Raw genomic sequence first — 20,217 nt, 5'->3', positions numbered from 1 at the left:
ATAGGAACTATAACAACCTCTCATTCTTAGATATTCTTGTCAATAGAAAATCAGACCTAACATTCCGTCATTGTGTTTGCAGAAAACCTACGCACACAGATCGATACCTTAATGCATTACCATCCGGCCCAAAAATGATGGATTATCAACTCTCTTGTTTACAGAGCCGTATTTACAACTTGTCCAAAAATCTCTCAACATCCTCGAATCGTCAAAGACAAAACTGCATTTGAGATGCCAGGAGTTTACAGCATTCCATGCATATGCGGCAAAGAATACATTAGAGAGACCGGAAGAAAAATATCAACTAGGCTCAAAGAATATGAAAGAGCGTTAAGACTAAGACAAATAAACTCATCAGCGGTTGCCGAACACATTAACGAAACCGGAGATCAAATTTTATTCGATAAAACTAAAATTCTTGCATGTAATCAAATCTTCTACCAACGGAAAATCCGAAAATCTGAAATCTATAAGCAACCGCGACTTAGGTCTGTCATCCGAGACGGTGTTTCTGCCCCTCATTTAGCTCCGCCCCCCTCAAACAATTTATAAGCCGGTACAGAGCAAAAAGCGAGCCAGTTTCAATCAAGCTCTGAAGAAGCCAAGCGGATGATTGGTGAAACGTTAGCTAGTTCGAGTAGTTTTCCAGTAGTTTAATAAAAAGTAAAATCTTCAAAACTTACCCGACACTGTATGCTCTACACGTTTCCTTTTCCTTGGTGCATTCGGTTTCACATAACGCGACAGTGTTGTAGTCGAATTTTTTGTAGACCTTTTTGGGATCCAGTTTTTCTCCAATGGCTATTCGTTCGTAGCAATCTGGAATACGAATTCAGATGAATTAACTTGAAAAAGTATCTGCTCTTGAAGCAAAATATTTTGTACGATGCGATTTTTGGTAATATTTGTCTTGTGTGTTAGTAGAAATAGATTGTCATAGTCCATAGTCACATTTTAGTTTGTGAAGTGTTGGCCTTGAACTTTTTAGTTTTCTTTGAGTTTTGTAACAGTTGATATTATATTATGATTTCTCTTCATTTTTGTTTGTTTCATATTTTTTAAATTGTTTAAAATAAAACTTTTTGCGTCACTTTGCATTTAAAAAAGAAATAGGAATGAATAACCCAAGTGAGTTCTCGGATTTCAACAAGCAACTGCATAGAGTATAAAAAAGTGGAAATGCGAAGGTAAAATTTATTTTGAGATTTTCATTTATTATGCTTATTATAAACTTGGAAGACCCTGTATATCTTTCACGTATATGTGTATATAAATATATTTTTTATACAGAAAATGATAACAAAACAGAAAACAAACCATTTGGTGCCTGTGCTTATATACAACATAGCCTGCTGTTTAATTTTATTGTATTTTTCAGTTAATACTTTTAAAAATTTAGAAAATAATGTAGGCTAACATACGTTTCATAATATATGGTAAGGTACAGCCCTTTTCTACAAGTATTTTATTGTAAATTATTGTAGTACATTATTATGCAACAGGTGTTGTAAACTAGAGTGTTTAATAGTGTGTGTTATGTTTAATAAAGTGTTTAATAATGGGTGACTTAAAAAGTAAGTTTTTGGGTACATTTTTGCAAAATAACAATACACTGACATGAATGTCAAAATTGACAAACGTCAACATTCTAACCGTGCGGTAAAATCTGCAAAAACATCCGATTGCTTCCCAACCCGTGCGGTAAAATCCCGGAAATGTCCGGAGTGGCTCGGATCCGTGGCACAAGAAACTGGCGTTGTAAAATTAATTCGGTACTTTGCAGAAGACAGTAGAAAAAATATGTCATTGTAAATTATTAAATTAGGTTAAAGTTGCAAAAATATTTTCAGCGCCATATCAAAGTGCGCACACAGATTATTCTCCCTGAGTTTTCGTAACAATCGACGTTTTAAATATTATATTATGATTTCTTTTCATTTTTGTTTCACATTTTTTAAATTGTTTAAAATAAAACTTTTTGCGTCACTTTGCAATTTAGATATTTAAAAAACAAACAGTATTGAATAACCCAACCCAATAACCCAAAATAAATCAGACATTCTCCTATTTATAAAAGAGTAAATAAAATCTCGGATTTCAACAAGCAACTGGATAGAGTAAAAATAATGGAAATGCGAAGGAAGAATTTATTTTGAGACAGAAAACAAACCAACCATTTGGTGGCTAACTAATGAAAAAATGACTTGGTTCTGTGCTTATCTAGAACATAGGCTGCTGTTTATTTTTACAATTGTCTTCATAACATATTTCAACTGTATTTTCTAGTTAATACTTTTAATAATTTAGAAAATAATGTAGGCTAACATACCGTTCATAATATATAGTAGGGTACAACCCTTTTCTACACTTATTTTATTGTAAATCATTGTAGTATGTTATGCAACAAGTGTGGTAAACGGCATTTGAGTCACGAGTTTATTTGGCACGAGCGGAGCGAATAAAATATATATACAGTGTGTCCGTCCGCCTTCAGAACTGGTTCGATTTTGATAAATTTGTTTTTGTTGGATAGATCTTTCAAAAATGCACGAAAATCTTATATTGCTTATTGTTTCGACCTAAAGTCATGGCCAACTGGGACTATTTAACAAAAGAGAGAGAAGAGAGAAGTACTTTTAGGGATTTTATAACTAATAAATTGCCAACGAATTTTAATTCAGGATTTAATACAGCTGAAGTCAAGGACAATTTTTTACAAGTATATATCTATCTATCTATCTATCTATCTATCTATATATATATATATATATATATATATATATATATATATATATATATATATATATATATATATATATATATATATATATATATATATATATATATATATATATATATATATATAGATATAGAAGTGTTTTCGGAGCGCGAGCATTATGCAAGCTGGAAAAACATCTGGCCAGTGCACTTCAGCCTATAGTGGAAAAGGCAGATTCCTATGTTAAAAACTCAGAACATTTCACTCAGATTTTAGGTTCTCTCAGGATGGACAATTACGACATTATGGCAAGTTTCGATGTCAAATCCCTCTACCCGAGTATTCCAGTAGAAGAGGCACTCTTGCTTATAGAAGAAAACGAAGATCTTCCGCCATACATAATGGATCTGTCAAGACATTGCCTGAAAAACGCTTACTTTATGCACAACGGGAAAATTTACCGACAAATAGATGGAGCAGCAATGGGATCATCTCTCTCACCTGTGATTGCGAACCTCTTCATGATTTACTTCGAAAAGAAAGCAATAGAGAAGGCAAATCTGAAGCCTGGGGCAGTTGTGGGTGGACTGAGTAGCTCACAATTGTCACTGCCGGTCCCAAGCCCGGATAAAGGAGGAGGGTTGAGCGTGAGGCTAGCAACCTCACCTCGGAAAAAGACCTTGCTACGAAAACGGACGATAAGCCTCGGAATAGATTGGATAAAAGGAAACGACAATGGCTAAGAAAACAGGATATGAATATAGGAACATGGAATATCCTCAGCTGGTACCGCCCTGGGGCATCAACCCATGCTATCGAGACACTAGAATCACGGGGACTAGATATTACAGCGGTTCAGGAGGTTAGATGGACTGGAAACGGAAACGTTAAAATCAGCAAATCAGTGGTTTTCTACAGTGGCAATGAACAGGATAGACATGAATATGGAACGGGATTCGTTGTAAAGGAACAATTGGTGCAGTCCATTATAGATTTTTGCCCAATCAATGAGCGACTCTGTTGGATCAGGCTAAAAGGCCGCTGGTATAATTACACCTTGATATCGGTACATGCCCCGACAGAAGAGAAGGATGAAGAGACAAAAGATACGTTTTATGAACAGCTGGCAAATATTGTGGATAAAGTACCAAGACATGACATGCTGATGATCCTAGGAGACCTTAATGATGAAAGCAACGACAACGGACTAAGGCTAATAGACTTCGCCACAACATATAACCTCCTTATCAAGTCAACCTACTTTGAACATAAAAACATACACAAACAGACATGGATATCTAATGATGGTAGAACACGAAACCAAATAGACCATGTACTAATAGACTCCAGACACAGTAGTAATTGCTTAGATGTTAAAAGTCTTCGTGGGGCGGATGCAGATACAGACCATATACTGGTGAGTTCTAAGATTAGAGCTAGAATATCTAGTAGCAAGAGCACAAAGGGTAACCCAACAAAAACATGGAACGTAGAAATATTAAAAGAAGAAGAGACAAGAACAAGATACACAGAGACGATAACCAACCAAATTAATCAAATGGCTATTGAGGAGGACACTAACATATTTTGGAATAAACTGAAAGAAACGGTGAATAATGCAAACGAGAACGTCTTAGGCCTGCGGCCCAAACAGAAAAGGAAACAATGGTTTGACGAAGAGTGTAAGAGGGCGATCGAGAACAGGAAAATGTCCAGACAAATAATGCTGCAAAATACCACAGAAGAAACCATAAACGTATATAAGCGAACGAGATCAATAGCAAGAAGGCTTATGAAGAAGAAGAAAAAAGAACTCCAAATACAAAAGGTGAAGGAAATTGAGGAAAACAGACGCAACAACAACGCTAGGACCTACTTCAAAGGAATATTAGATTTTAAAAAAGGCTACCAACCAAGAACCACAAACTCTCTAAAGCATCAAGATGGCCAACTCATAACTAATAAAGCAGAAATCCTAAACACATGGAGAGAATATTTCCATGAACTGCTCAACACCGAAAGCATAGAAAACACAGAAACTAAAATATTCCAGACAGCCGAAGTCACAGACAATACTCCTAACTATGAGGAAGTCAAACAAGCGATTTACAGACTCAAAAACAATAAGGCGCCAGGAAGCGACATGATCCCAAGCGAATGTTGGAAGCAGGGGGGAGAAACACTGCACTCGGCTATGCACAAACTCATCGAGATAATATGGCGAACAGAAGTAATACCAAACGAATGGCAAGAAGGGGTAATTGTACCGATACACAAAAAAGGGGACAAAATGATATGTGGTAACTACCGCGGAATAGCTTTGCTGAACACCGCATATAAAATCTTAGCCAACATACTCCTCGACAGACTTAAGCCATACGCCAACGAAATAGTGGGCGAATATCAGTGTGGATTCAGAAAAGACCGGTCAACTATAGATCAGGTGTTCACCATTAAGCAAATAATGGAGAAGTGCTGGGAATTTAATAAAGAATTACATCAACTGTTTGTGGACTTCAAACAAGCTTACGATAACGTTTGCAGGGTAAAACTTTGGGAAGCTATGGAGGAACTCGGTTTCCCCAAAAAACTGATACGCCTAACACAAATTTGTATCAATGGAGCGAAGAACAAGGTGAGGATCGGGCAAGAACTCTCAGATATTTTTGAAGTCAACAACGGCCTCAAGCAGGGCGATGCCATTTCACCTTTGCTATTCAACATCTCCTTAGAATACGTGGTTAGAAAAGCGGAGATAAAGGCTCCAATCACAATGTTTCGCAATAATGGCCCAAAGCTACTGCTAGCATTTGCAGACGATGTAGATGTGATTGGTAGTAGTAGACTTAACGTCAAGGAGACCTTCACCAACTTCGAGAAACAGGCACTAAATATGGGATTGAAGATCAACGAAGGGAAAACTAAATATATGTACACAACTAGAAACAACCAAAGGAGAGATAGAGTTGGACAAAACATCACAATGGGTGACTATAACTTTGAGCGGGTGAAAAAGTTCAAATATCTAGGAACAACACTCTCAGAAAACGCTGATGGGTCAGAAGAGATAAATTGTAGAATACAAGCTGGTAATAGATGTTTATCAGCGCTACATGACCTTCTTAAATCAAAAAATCTCACACGCACGACTAAACTATCCATATATAAAACCATAACAAGACCCGTAATAATGTATGGATGCGAGACTTGGACACTTACAGTGGCCAGCGAAGAGCGGATCAGGGTTTTTGAACGGAGAGTACTGAGAAAAATCTATGGGCCGGTCACTGATATAACAACCGGTAGATATCGTATACGCAAGAACAGGGAGCTATGAACTATACAAAGACCCCAATATCATCAACGAAATAAAAGCGAGAAGGCTACAATGGGCCGGACATGTGAAAAGACTTCCAGACAACCGAATAGCCAAGCTAGCATGGGAAGAGGCACCCGAAGGAAAAAGACCACTAGGTCGGCCTCGCCTTCGCTGGAGGGATAACATCGAGAAGGACCTAAAAATAATGGAAGTCGATAACGCACTAGACCTAATGAACGACAGACAACAATGGAGGCGCATCGTCAAGTCGGCTAAGACCCACCCCGGGTTGTGAGCCACGGGGAGGAGGAGGAAATCTGAAGCCAAAACTATGGACAAGATACGTTGATGACGTATTTGTTGTATGGCCTTTTGGCAAGGAGGAGCTTTTGAAATTCCTAGATCATCTGAATCCCATTCACCCAAGGATTCAATTTACAATAGAAATTGAAGAGGATAACAGTCTGCCCTTTTCAGATGTGCACATCACAAGGACCGAAGATGGACACTTGGAACACACTGTCTATAGAAAACCAACACACACTAATAGATATCTGAACGCTAAATCTCATCACCACCCATCACAGATACAGGCAGTGGCAAATACATTAATTGCTCGGTCCTTCAGGCTCACAAACGAGAGGAACAGAGATAAAGAACTGAAGAAAATTAGTACCTGTCTTCGACAAAACGGATACCAAAGGCGCACCATCAGCAAGGCAATCAGTAAACAACAACAGCCGCAGCAGAGAGTGCAGGACGAGACCCAACGAAGATCGATCGCTGTCCTGCCATACATCAAGGGGGTTACTGACAAAATCGGCCGAATATTACGGAAACACGACATATCAACGGCATACAAACCTGACCATTCCATCGGAGCAATACTAAGAAACCCAAAACAAAAAATTACTCTGGAAAGCCAAGGAGTATACAGTGTAGCATGCGGATCGTGCAGCCTGACGTATGTGGGACAGACCAACAGAAGGATTTCAGCCAGGCTCGAGGAACATCGTTTAGCCATAAGAAACAAACAAACAACATCTGCTTTGTTTCAGCACCAACATCAGACAGGCCATAAAATTGATTTCGGCACTTGCAAACAAATAGCTAATATTCCTGATTTTAGGACTAGGATTATACGAGAGGCCATCGAAATAGAAAAGTCCGGACACCTCAATACGAGAGACGACGCTCTGCATTTATCCAACACGTGGAGAACGATAATCAAACAGCAGAGCGATGCGCAGCAGCCAACGGGGATATCGCAACTACGATCGGGCGAAATTAATATAGTGTCATCATATATATATATATATATATATATATATATATATATATATATATATATATATATATATATATATATATATATATATATATATATATATATATATATATATATATATATATATATATATATATATATATATATATATATATATATATATATATATATATATATATATATATATCCACCGATCAAGCGTGCGGGAAGCGTCACTTTACCACGTCAGTTTCGTTTCCCACGAATCCCAGCCACTTCGGACATTTCCGAGATTTTATCGCACGGGTTTGGGAGTAATCCGCTTTGAATTTTGACGTTTGTCAATTCTGACGGTCATGTCAGTGAATGTGTTCGTGTTGTTTTCCAAAAATGTACCCAAAAACTAACGGTCTTATTAACTAACTCACTCGTTTATTAAAATCTCGCTTCGCTCGTATCAAATAAGCTTGTGAGTCAAATGCGGTTTACCGCACTTGTTGCATAATACACTATAAACAATTCCGCTTTAGGCAAATCCATATTTAGTTTTTCTCTTAATTTACTGACACCACAATTAATTTTATGTATTTACTCAGTTGTCAGGTAAAATTTTGACAGTGTCACTTTGTCATGGCTCACTAACATTATGGCAATAGTCTTAGACCCAAAGAAGGGTAAATATTGGAAAAATTAAAATAAACCTTAGAGTATTAATAATATTTATATGACTTATTAAAAGTGGTAGATCTTTCAGAAAAAAAAAAATATATATGGTGTGCCATTTAAGAAAATCGAGATTTTTCAATTTAAAATGATTCAAATATATTCGTTTATTTTTAACACCCTGTAGCATCTAATTCAAATTCCGTTGTGTAAATCTAAAGGCTAATACCAAAACTAGTATTTTTTTTAGAAAAATTAAAATATTGGAAAAATTATTATTTTTAGATATGCGTTATAATTAATAAATGTTGAAGAATTCAAAACAAAATTTTCCTTTAAACAAATGCTTGTTAAATCCGTCACGGTGTTTTGAGCCACCCCAATACTTTTAAATAAGTTTAAATTGTGCATCCACGTATTTCTATTTATTATTTTTTCATGACGTTTGAAACCAAGGAGATAATGAACTTTAAACTATTGTTCACCCACCCACATAATTTTGTGGTGTTTCCTCTTAATATTCACTTTTAGAAGTTCGTTTTTTAAGTTTTGGAATTAAAGAAAGATCTTGCTCTCCAATCTCAACTAACCGTATAACATTATTTCCTCCACAGGGGCACAAAGTGAGGAAATATAAAAATAATAATGCCTGAGAATTATAATTAAAGAAGTGGGAAAACCCCAAACGTGTAGTCCAAAAATCAAAAAGTTAACAAAAAACATTTCTGCCAACATTGCTTCAATTGTAATATCAAAAAACAAGGAAAAATACTTATCAATACTCACCATTTCTTATCACCATCAATTGGCCCTCGATACTTATAGAGTCGACTTCGACGAATTCAAAACCGAACACAGCGGAAGCCGCAAAAAAATATATTTTCCAAAATTCCATGTCCCGACGGAGACGGCGGGATTGCTCGACCAAAGAAAAGCGAAAACTATTGGATTAAATAACACCGACCGAAAGAAAATTACTCGCTAGAGTAACCGATTTAATTGGACCGTTTCTTTAAATATCATCGTGCTTTTGCAAGACTCTTGGCACCAAGCGACCTCTTAAGGGAAGCCTCGGTTTCGTTCTGCCGCGTGATCCGTGCAAATAAACAGGTAGAAGAAGAACAAGAAGGCCACGAAGATCGTGTGTGCCGTTTTTGAATCGAATCATCTGCGAATTAATGATGTTGTGGCCCAATCACGCGGAGGAATAACATGCGCGGTATTCGTCGGGTTTTGCCTCCCGGCAGGCCTGTCCGAGTTAATTGCCCGTTTTATTTGACCTATTGAATAGATTTTAAACAAAAAAAAAACTAGTATACAGAGTGTTCGGAAATTGAGTTCGGAAACTCGAAGGCAAAGGTTCAACGCGGTACAATAATAGTAGTAAGTCATTTAACCAAAAATTCGAAATCGTAATACCTTCCGAGTTATGGCTATATACAGGGTGTGAAAAAAATACGCTACCAAACTTTAAGAAACGATTCCTTGCGTGATTTTAAAACAAAAATTCCATATAAACATACGTCCAAAAATGCCTATCTTTCAAGATACAGGGTAAAAAATTATTTTTTTTTGGCGTAAAGTCTGTTCATAGATATAAGGAAAGTGACTAACTGATACGACTGAATACTGACGTGCTACTAAACTGGTGGAGCTTCGTCATGCATAAACCACATATAACGTCTTTGCTCTAGCGGGACATCCTCCAAAAGTACAGGTAATACATGTTCAATAAATTGTCTGTACTGCTCACTAGTAAGTCTGCCAGGCAGAAAGTGAGGTGCTATAAGGAAATCGCCTATAACTCTAATCCAAACATTTACCGAAAATTTCTCTTGAAAATGGTTTTTAATTACAGCGCGAAGATTATGATCGGCCTACACATGATTGTTATGGAAGTTTATTATTGAGTTACGGGAAAAACTTGACTCGTCGGTAAACACTTGTGATAAAAACCTTGGATTTTGCATTAACTTGTTTGGTGTAAATCTACACAAAACCACTCTTAGCGGAAAATCCCTTTGCAAAAGGGCTTGGACTCGTTGCATATGATAACATATGATCTATTAAAATTCGCCATACTAATACATGGGTAACATTTAATTTTTCTTTCTGGGTTTTTTTCAATGGCATTTATGACAACTTCCTTTATCTGAACCGTTCTTACAGTTCTTGGTCTCCCTCTAAGAGCAGTAGACCCCTTAAAACTACCCGCATCCAAGTGAGTACTTCTTTATGCCTTTGCTTATGTCCTTTGGACACGGCTAAATCCACCTTAGCTGTTTTGTTCTTATTTCGTCCGTTATTGTGTGACCCCCCTCTCATGATTGCGCGAATTGTTTCGTTCGGGGTTCTTTCGAGTCTCGATCTTCCTGCCACTCTTCTCCAGAAATCCATCTCTTTGTTCTTATAGTCTTTGACTTGCCAAACTTCATTACTATATGTGACTATGCTTTTTATAATGAAAAAAAAGTGCTTGTTTCGTCTTGTGGTTTTTTAGCAATAGCTTTTCTGACTTGAGTATTCAGGTCCACTGTCCAGGTATTTGACAAGATTTGATGATCCCTCCGTCTTCTAGGTCAAGGTCTTGTTGTATTCCGCCGATACACCCTGAACTCCGTCTTTGAGATGTCTACTTCTAGGCCCCATTTCTGCCATTTTTCTTCCATATTTATAGTGCCTGTTCCATTTATATGTTAAACAAAGTGGGTGACAAGCAACATACTTGTTTAAGTCCCCTATGACTTTAAGGTAACAGTTTCTGTAAAGTTCTTTCACAGATTCTATTAGGTTAAGAATTGTGTTCGACATTCCTTTAAAAGTTTTTCAAAATAATCGTCCCATTTACTTGTGGTGATGGGAGATACTAGCTCTCTTTTCTTGTTTTGGAGTAAGGATTTAAGGATGTTCCAGCTTTCTCAACTGTTTGTTCCTCCCAGGTAGGTATTTAATTTGGTGCACACACAATTTGTTCCTTTTTTTGTGCTGTGCTTTAAATGAGATACTTGCATGTTGATTATTTGCGAGTAGTGCCAAACTCCCTATAACTCAACATTATCTTTACCCACACAAAAGGGCTGCCGTTCCTTCTTTTATCCACATAATATACCACATTTTTAGAAAGAATTAATTATAGAACTAACAGTTTTTCACAATGGTTACTTCCTCTGTGATATATAGGATTATAACTAAAAATCAGTTTTAAATCACTCTAAACTCTCGAACCGAAAGTTTTTAAAACAATAAAATAAATAGGAGAACCTAGGAAGAAAGTTTCGATATATCTCTGTAAACGTGATCTCACGATTGCATTTAAAACTGAAAACACCATAGGAAAATATTTAAAAACACAAATGTATGTATTAGATACCACAGTGTTGCCAAAACTGCTGCCATAAACCATTAAAAAATTGTTCTAATTTAACTTGTTAAACGGGTTTTCATCAAGTAAGTATGATTAAATTAAAATGTGACTTAGTGAAGGATATTTCAAATTTATAAAAGTCGCTTCGAAATGTTTTAATTTACAAGAAAAAACAGACAATTCCATCATTTAACCAAACATTTGTCGATCCATAGGTAAAGTGCGTAGCAGAGGCGGTTGTGGCGCCATCTATACGAGCCGTTGGGAAAATACAGTTCTACGATTAAGTTTTCTGTATTATGTCGATTCAGATCTGCTGGTAAATCTTATTTGTCTTAATTTTTTTGTTCGTAGCCACCACGAACTGCTATTGTTTACTATAGCACAACCAATAAAACTTGCGCGGATATTTAATTGTCCAGAAAATTAAAACGATTGTCGTTAGTTAACATAGTTAATATATTAACTAACGGGTATAGTTGAACTATTCGATTTCTGTTTAAATGCTATAAACTTTTGCTGTTTCAACATTTTTTACCCACATTTTCACAATTTCTATTACATGCTGGGTTCCAACCACTCGTAAGCACACAATGTTGTGAAGCTGCGGTGTCCGAGTGGTTAAGGAGATGGACTTGAAATCCATTGGGCTCTGCCCGCACAGGTTCGAGTCCTGTCCGCAGCGGTATTTTTTTTGCGGTTTTTGTACTTATTTCATATTAAAAAGAGTATAAAAAAGCTTGAAAATAGTAAATGCTTGTGAATTATGCAAAGGAGCAGTAATTTATATAACCTAAAAAGCAGAATAGAAACAGATCATAGAATATTTTTTGACACAACTTAAATTATGTTTATCCTCGAAAAAACTTTTAATTTAAAAACCTTATTCGTATCTCCTGTAGTTAAATTTTTTTTTTAAGATGTGCCCTTTCTCTATTTAATATTCCCTTATTTATAATACAGAAATAATGACCGAGTCGAATCTGAACTGCAGTCCCTGTTGGTAGTCGAAGGGTGTCCTAAATGTTAAAAGTTCTTCTTTAATAGTGAATGCAAGCAGAAATGGGTAATGAGGGTTCGATCAAATAAAAGTCAATGTAAGTAATACAAAAAAATATATATAATTTCTACTGGTGCCGGGAACAATAATTTGAAAATATTTTTGTTATAAGTGTTCGACTTGCACTTTATTACCTGTAATAATCAAAACCTGCCACACGAACTGATATTATACCTAACGACGCCGTAATACAAAAATATCGTACCGCGAAAATCATGCTATAACAAAAATATTAACAAAAATCTAATATTTGCAACAGAAATAAAATATATAAACAAAAAAATAATGTTAGCAACATCTACACTAAAATTTTCACCAGTAGTAGTCTAATAAATAATAAAAAGAAAAAAATGTACAATCTTTTAAAGGTACATTAGAAATATGTTTTAAACATTTCTTAAACTTTTAATCGGTTGAGTTTAAAACCAAAATAGTATTACCATTACCCACCGCCAACCCTGATTTTTTACAAAAAAAAAATGGGCATCCCGCAACGTATTTTGCTTTTGGGCACGTTCCCCTAAAATCTTAAAATTTATATATTTTCGAAATATTTATCCAGTAAGTGATAATATGCTAATTAAAAGACCGCATCCGGTCATCTTTTGTTTTCCAAAATTCCCAAAAGCAAAATACGATCGCAGAAGTTATATAACTATTAATTTAGCAATTTAAAATTGAACATTTCTGATTCACATGGTTTTTTGTGTAACAGCAATAACAAAAGTAGCCTTTCATACGGGTATCGACAGATTATGTGATGTTCGTATTATGCGCGTAGATTTCTTTAATAACGGCTTCAATATTTTCAACTATTTGTAAAATTTGTAAAGTTTGTTTTAGTTTTAGTCGACACCCTAAAAAAAGTTTATGTTTCGTGTACAACTAACGATAGAAATTGCATAAACAGCAATGGGTCAATGTAAAAGAGTATATTTTTTATTGCACCCAGTTATAAACAACAATTAATTATGTTTCGATAAAAAAAATACCTACTACATCCTCGAGGCTATTTCAAAAAACGCGTTTATGTAATTTCCGGTACTGGTTTGTTATTGCTTAGGATATCGCACACCGAAAAGAACGAACAAGCGGAATTTTCAAATTGGATAAGGTGTAGTTTACTATTTTTATAAATACTCTATATTCTATGTCATTATATACTTTTTACATATACATCTCTTTATATATCATTTATAAAACCATGTGTCCCAAATAAAATCTGAAACGCAAAAAACCGCCACTCCTGAACATAGTAAAGATCAACCGAATTTAAGCATACAGTCTTCTCTATATTGTATTGTATTTTAGCTAGTTTACTCGTCTAAAACTAAAGTGATTTTATAAATATGTTATAATTCAGTATACGTATTTATAATATGTATAAACATATTCTAAAACCTATAAACCGATTCGAATCTTTACTATTTTGAGAATTGGCAGACGTATATATCATTAGTGTAGAACTTTTTTCTTTTTCATTATAATTGTGTAGTAGCTTTTTAAATGGCAGATTATAATATAACAAGCCACATATCCAGAATTAATATTACGTGAAGTGTGTCTGTAACGCCAATGGTGTTTGGTTTTCGTTTGCTTTGTATGGTTGAACCGGAAAAAAAAAAGACACTTCGCAAAATAATCCGGAGGATATGTGGAGACGACACCGTCTGAAAAACCGCAATAAGACAATTTGAAAACAACTATTCAGCACCGTATTAAACTCACTGCATATATATTTAACAGACAACAATTGGAAAGTTGTACTTTTAAAATCAGGGCCTGGCTCCTTTATCACAGTCCGTTGCGGTTTTTAAACGGCCATCGAGTAAAAGAGAGATCTGCGATTTCTATTTCACAACAATATTTTTTTTCCTTAGTATTTCACAATAACGAAAATTATAATTTAATTTATATTATAATTTATATATGTAAGGCCGATACATCAGTTTTAAGGAATCTGAAACATAAAAAGCATGTTATTAAAATGTGCACAGAAACAACCGGAGGTCGTGAGTCGTAACCATAGAGCTAGAGTTCTCCAAACGATATACCGTTTTTAAAACCTTTTATGGTTTTGAGTTCGGAATGAGTTTCAGCCAGGGCCGTATTTAAGACGTAAGCCCACAAGAACTGTGTCGTGCGGACTATTGTATTTTAAGAGTAGGAAAATTTTCTTTGATAAAACTATTATATTAATTCATATTAGTGATCTTTTTATAAATCTTCCTAATTGAGGTATATTGATATAAAAAACACATTAGAAACCTTAAACTGATTATAATTGATTATGATTGATAAAATATTTACCTAGGAAAGCAATACAAAATCTTATGAAGATAATTGAATTATAATGGACGTTTTCCCAGCTTGTTATTGGTTGATTTGTGCGGGTTAGTGCAATCGGAGTATGCTGTCAGTTTTATGAATCGGCATCTTTTGATTTTTATTACAAAACCATCATTAATGGACATGTTTACCGAAGTACGGTTCTGGAACTGGAACCAAAGTTAAATACCGGATTATGACGTAAAAACGGTATATCGTTCGTAGAACTCTACTTGATGGTTGAGATCGCTAATTATTAATAAAATAGCGCAAAGTACAGGTTAGTGTGTAGAATTTAGCATGAAATGGTATTCCCTTCTATAAAATCTAATAGCTATATGGTCACGAGACAACGCAAAACACAAAAATATGGATATTAAAATCAAAATTGATCTGGAGCTGTTAATACAGGAAGAAATTTTTTGTATCCCATCTTCAAGGTGTCCCTCAGGACTCCAATTCGAACGCGAAACCTTAAGTTATTACGATGACATGAACCATGAGACTGTGTCCTAGTTCTTTCTAGTTGTGTTAACGCATTAGATGGAATTCGAAAATCAGTTAGAGCACATTAGGAACCTAGAGAAATCAATCTGCGTTCTGGCTGTCTCTTAATTACCCACATTATATCTCCGGGAAATGTACATAAGAGATTCATCAAACATGGAACACACAGGGGAACGTTCAGCGAAGAAAATTCCAGGCATACAGTTTCGATGTACATTTATAATGGTTTTTGCACAAAATATTCCAGAATTTTCTGTATAAAGTTACCTTTTTTGGGAATTCGTCTATTTACTTATATTGTTATATTTTTGACATCAGAAACAACTTATCATTCGAGAGTATAAACTACGGTATACCTGTAACTCTTGGTGTAACCATATTGAAAACATTTTTATCCATTGAGAATGCCTGGGCGATAGTGTACAATTTTGAATTGAATTGCTCTATATCTGAGTCGAAATTTCAAATATTCTTCATACAGTTTTTTTTTTAAATAATGGTACAAACTATCGATGCTGGGATTTTGTTTTAGAATACTCCTCAAATAAAAATTATGAAATTTTATATAAAAAATTTGACTGTTATTATTATAACTATTCTGAAACTTCTTTACATATAAGATAAAAAACTGAATTACGAACTTTTCATATGAATTCAACTCATTGCAAAGTTAAAAATAGTGCAATATGAACTTAACACTACTTTTCAGTATTATCTATGGATAATTTTGTAAAATGTGTACTGTTTTTTTACAGTAAAAAAAAGATTTGAACGTTTATTTTTACATTCTTTTTGGTTCTGCAATGACCAATAAAGCATATTAACAGTTATTTTTGAAAGAAACGTCCACAGGGTACTTTAATAATTAATAATAATGATGAATCAGACTTGCTGACGTTTCGCCAATCATCCTGTTAGCTGTTAAGCTCTGAAAAACCCAACAGGATGATTGGCGAAACGTCAGCAAATTTAGGAGGAATCCAGAAGATGTGTAAATAGTATACTAACAGTCCTAAACTGTACAGGATTTTGCAAGAATATATGCCGAAATCAAATTTGTTTTTGGCCCCTAAAATTTCACAGTGAGAATCTCGTGTATATTTGGTACCTACACATACTGGAGTCATGCTTGAATGTACGTGGATACTTATAATGGTTAAATGTGTATTCCTGGATGTGTTATAATTTCTTATGTATATTCTGAGATTATTACAGGATACTATTTTGTGTACTGTGTGGGTACTACTTTTTTACAATAAAGCTAACAATAAAGTTTTCCTTTTGAAGAAATGTAACACTTTCAAATTCTTCTTTATTTGTCGTTAGTCTGGTATTTGTCTGACAGGCGTTGCATAATTTGATTAATTTTCAAACATTTAAATAAAATTTACAATTTTCAGTTTTATTTATAATAATACAATCAAAGATTTATTTAAAAAATATTGTACATGTTTTTTTTACTTTTCAACTTTTTTACATTGATGATAACATTTCCTTTAAAAGTTGGAGAAAATATCTGGTGTTTGTCTTACCGGAGTTGATTAATTTCATCAATTTCCAAACATTTAAATAAAATTTAAAATTGACAGTTTTCTATATAATAATACAATCAAAGATTTATTTCCAAAATTTTGTAAATGGTTTATTTACTTTTCAACTTTTCAGTTTTTTTACATAAAAGCTGAAGAAAATTCACTAATACAATAATACAATCAAGGACATATAAACAAAAAATGTGAAGGGACACATATTTGAAAAATATTGTTATCGTTTTTTTTACTTTTCCCCGCATTTTACATTGACAATAACATTTCCTCTAAAAGCTGGAAAAATATCTGAAAAGCTTCTTGTGAAATTAAATTTGAGTGTGGAAATATGGGCTCAATTCTAACTAAGAACTAAGAAGACAGATGGCCTAATAAAATATACTCACAGTAGCTACACAGGGCTGCCGCATTAGTTGAATCCTCATGGAAATTTTTCAACTGTCCACGCTGAATAACTCCTTATGTAAAGCCGGAAAGTCCAGGTGTGGAGCGGATCGCTTTAGCTTACCCAGAGCGTCCATGTGAAGCATACTTATTTCTCTGGAAAAATTCGAAAAACTTGAAACGTGTCGTCAGACCGTGACGGAGAACGCTATTACCTTAAGGTAGGTATTTTAGCAAGCAAGGCAGCACAAACAGTCACGTCCCCTTTAATGGGGATGCTGTGACTTCGGTCCAGTTCAAGTCTTAAAGCTTTGAGGACAGCCTGACTGAGCCGTGAGATTTCCGGTATTCCCTTCAAACCGGGCCGATCTAAATCGAACGATATGTTTTAGTAAACACGAAGTTATGTTTAATCATAATGAATGATACGAGCGTTGTTTCCAAAATTCTAGGAATTTTGCTATAATTAAATTAAGCACAACTAGGGAATGTTATGGATCGTTAATTTTTCGAAGAAACTTCCACAGACTTCTGTAATATTTTTTATAAAACTTCTGGATTCCTCCTGCGTCGGTTTTTGTTGACCCGAACTTGCTAACTCCTTTACACCTTAAATGAAACTAGCTCGCATTTCACTCTGTACCTGCTTATATATTTTTTGAGAGGGGCGGAGCTCACTAAGGAGCATAAACACCGTCTCGGATGACTGATTCCTATATTGGTGACAGGTAAGAGTCGCGGTCAAGATTGTTAGGTTGTTTATAGATTTCTACAGGCTCTCGGAGTTTTCGTTGGTAGAAGAATTGATTACATGCAAGAATTTTAATTTTGTCGAATAAAATTTAATTTCCGGTTTCATTAGTCGTAAGGCTCTGTCATGTTCTTTGAGCCTAGTTGATATTTAACGACAACTGACGACTAAGACAAATAAACTCATCAGCTGTTGCCGAACACACTAATGAAACCGGAGATAAAATTTTATTCGATAAACCTAAAATTCTTGCATGTAATCAATTCTTCTACCAATGAAAAATCCGGAAGTCTATAGAAATCTATAAGCACAAGATTCAAGCAATGAAAGTCGAGGAAAGAAACATAATTGAAGACCTATTGAAAGAGGTCAAGAGAAACAACAAGTTTATGATTATTCAAAGAAATTTCTGGATTCCTTCTGCGTCGCTCGTTTATAAATCAAGCTTTCTGACCTTTCACCAATCATCCTGTTGTTTGAGGGGGCGCAGTTAAAAGTGTCTACCAGGAAATTGCAGTTTAAATTACCAACATTTTTGTCCCGAATTTCTGCGAGTGTTTTTATAAAGAACGCTAAATAATATAATTGCTACAATTAATTTGACTTAATAATTTGTTTTACACTTTAAATAATAATTTATAAATTAATTAGGATTAGGTGATAACAGTTAGCTTAATCTTAGTATTTGCATTAATAAATCTAATAAAAAATCTTGCTCCCACAAAATACGGGGTCGGTCAAAACTTACCGGGTGATAGCAACACGCACGCGGAATACAAAGCCAACTCCGTTTCAGTCAGTTTCAGTTCGGCCAGACTTTTCGACACTTCGAAAATGCACGTGACGAGTTTCATTTCGGCCGTGTCCGACGTGAGGAACGCGTCCTGGGGCAGCATCGTGTCGCCGTAGAGAACGAAATTATGCGACAGATCCAAGTATCGGGACATGCGTATTATTGCCAGTTCAAAGCTCCCTGAAAGAAATACGAAAGCTTGCAAAAAACGACATATATTATTTTATGTTTTTTGAATGTGCCCTAAGAGCTTCGTCGAAAAATTTTAACAACAATATATACCCCGTGATCCAAATTAAGCGGTTATCATTGGTAATGACGCTGGAAACAGAAAAAACAATTCAATTTAGGGTTTAGAACATATACTCTTTTAAAATGGAACATGCTGTATATTTTTCACTCCAACGATCGTTAATATTCGAACCTAAGAAACATAGAAATAAGACAGAAAAAAAAAACGAAAATTTTTTTTGAACAAATTGTCTTTAGTATTGTTCATCTGGTTTAGTTTTTCTCTAATTGCAGTCTTTAAGGCGTTAACTTGCTGGTATCTTTGTTTATAAATTTCGTCCTTTAAATGACCGCAGAAGCAAAAATCAAGTGGGTTTATATCTGGTGGCCTATTATTGTTGAAAACGGAAAACGAAGTTATAAGCTGGTGCTCCATCTTGTTGAAAATGGAGATTCTGCCTACTAACGATGTCAAACAATAAAAATAAACATCTAGTCTAAAAGAGAAGTGCTGATAATTCGGTTATTTTCAATTTTAGGCTAATATTGTACATGACCTTTTTCGTTTTGTTTTACGATGATTAACGAACATTAGAGCACGAACTATACAGGGTGCTCCGTTTAAAGAGTCAATTTTCCCCATTTTTTTTCTGAACCTTAAAATCCAATTGTTTTTTCTGTTTTCAACACCCATAATCAGCCACTAATTTAACCGACTTTGTATCTCTACGCATAACAGAGTTACCAATGATGGACACTTAATTTAGATCAGCCTGTATTTAATGCTCAAATGATGGTAATTTATTAGTTTTGCTTTGTTGACTGACCCTAATTATTAATGAAAAATTAAAAAATTGAAAACGGACAAGGATATCAAAACGCGGTAACTTTGTTAACCTTCCAAAGAGATTTGATTGACTGTCTCATTTAAAAATTCGTCGTATCGCATCTTTTCGAGACATGCGGCAACACTGCGCTTACTACTCAAATTAACATTCCTTGAAAATATTTTATTTTTAAAAGATTTTTATATTTACTATGGTTAAGTCAAAATTGATTTAACCCGCCGTAGTAAGAGGTAATAAAAAATTTTAAAATGTTTATTTTGATGTTTATCGTTTTATTTATTTTATTTTATTATTACATTTATTTATTTATTTTTATCCAATGCTTGCATTTTTTGCAATAAATAGAAAATGTACAGGGCGGGTCAAAAAGTAGATCTCGATAGCAAGTTCTTTTTTTTTAAATCCATTTACGAATTCTGCGTCAATCTCAGTG

General features: G+C 34.8%; 2 protein-coding genes and 1 non-coding gene across 8 annotated transcripts in view; 1 reads left to right on the top strand and 2 right to left on the bottom strand.

Moving 5' to 3' along the window:
* LOC132696335 (uncharacterized) overlaps positions 1-8,970 on the bottom strand; it is a 69,301-nt gene extending 60,331 nt beyond the window's left edge. The window contains exons 1-2 of the mRNA XM_060661100.1: positions 8,758-8,970; positions 687-822 (exon numbers count right to left, since the gene is read on the bottom strand). Coding sequence (XP_060517083.1) covers positions 687-822; positions 8,758-8,866 — 245 coding nt within the window. The 5' untranslated portion in view covers positions 8,867-8,970. The remainder of the gene's footprint in view (positions 1-686; positions 823-8,757) is intronic.
* A 2,968-nt stretch (positions 8,971-11,938) lies between these two features.
* Positions 11,939-12,020, top strand: Trnas-uga (transfer RNA serine (anticodon UGA)). The gene has a single exon. It is a non-coding gene; the product is annotated as a tRNA-Ser (tRNA).
* A 419-nt stretch (positions 12,021-12,439) lies between these two features.
* Positions 12,440-20,217, bottom strand: part of LOC132707281 (probable nuclear hormone receptor HR3) — a 231,046-nt gene continuing 223,268 nt past the window's right edge. For all 6 annotated transcript variants that reach the window (XM_060680175.1, XM_060680098.1, XM_060680309.1 and 3 more), the window contains 4 exons: positions 18,661-18,885; positions 17,377-17,530; positions 17,164-17,317; positions 12,440-14,355 (listed from right to left, as the gene is read on the bottom strand). In XM_060680175.1, coding sequence (XP_060536158.1) covers positions 17,212-17,317; positions 17,377-17,530; positions 18,661-18,885 — 485 coding nt within the window. In that variant the 3' untranslated portion in view covers positions 12,440-14,355; positions 17,164-17,211. The remainder of the gene's footprint in view (positions 14,356-17,163; positions 17,318-17,376; positions 17,531-18,660; positions 18,886-20,217) is intronic.

Source organism: Cylas formicarius, unplaced genomic scaffold (genome assembly GCF_029955315.1).
Source record: "Cylas formicarius isolate icCylForm1 unplaced genomic scaffold, icCylForm1.1 PGA_scaffold_10__41_contigs__length_53128322, whole genome shotgun sequence".
Taxonomy (NCBI): domain Eukaryota; kingdom Metazoa; phylum Arthropoda; class Insecta; order Coleoptera; family Brentidae; genus Cylas; species Cylas formicarius.
This window is presented reverse-complemented; position numbering and strand designations above follow the sequence as displayed.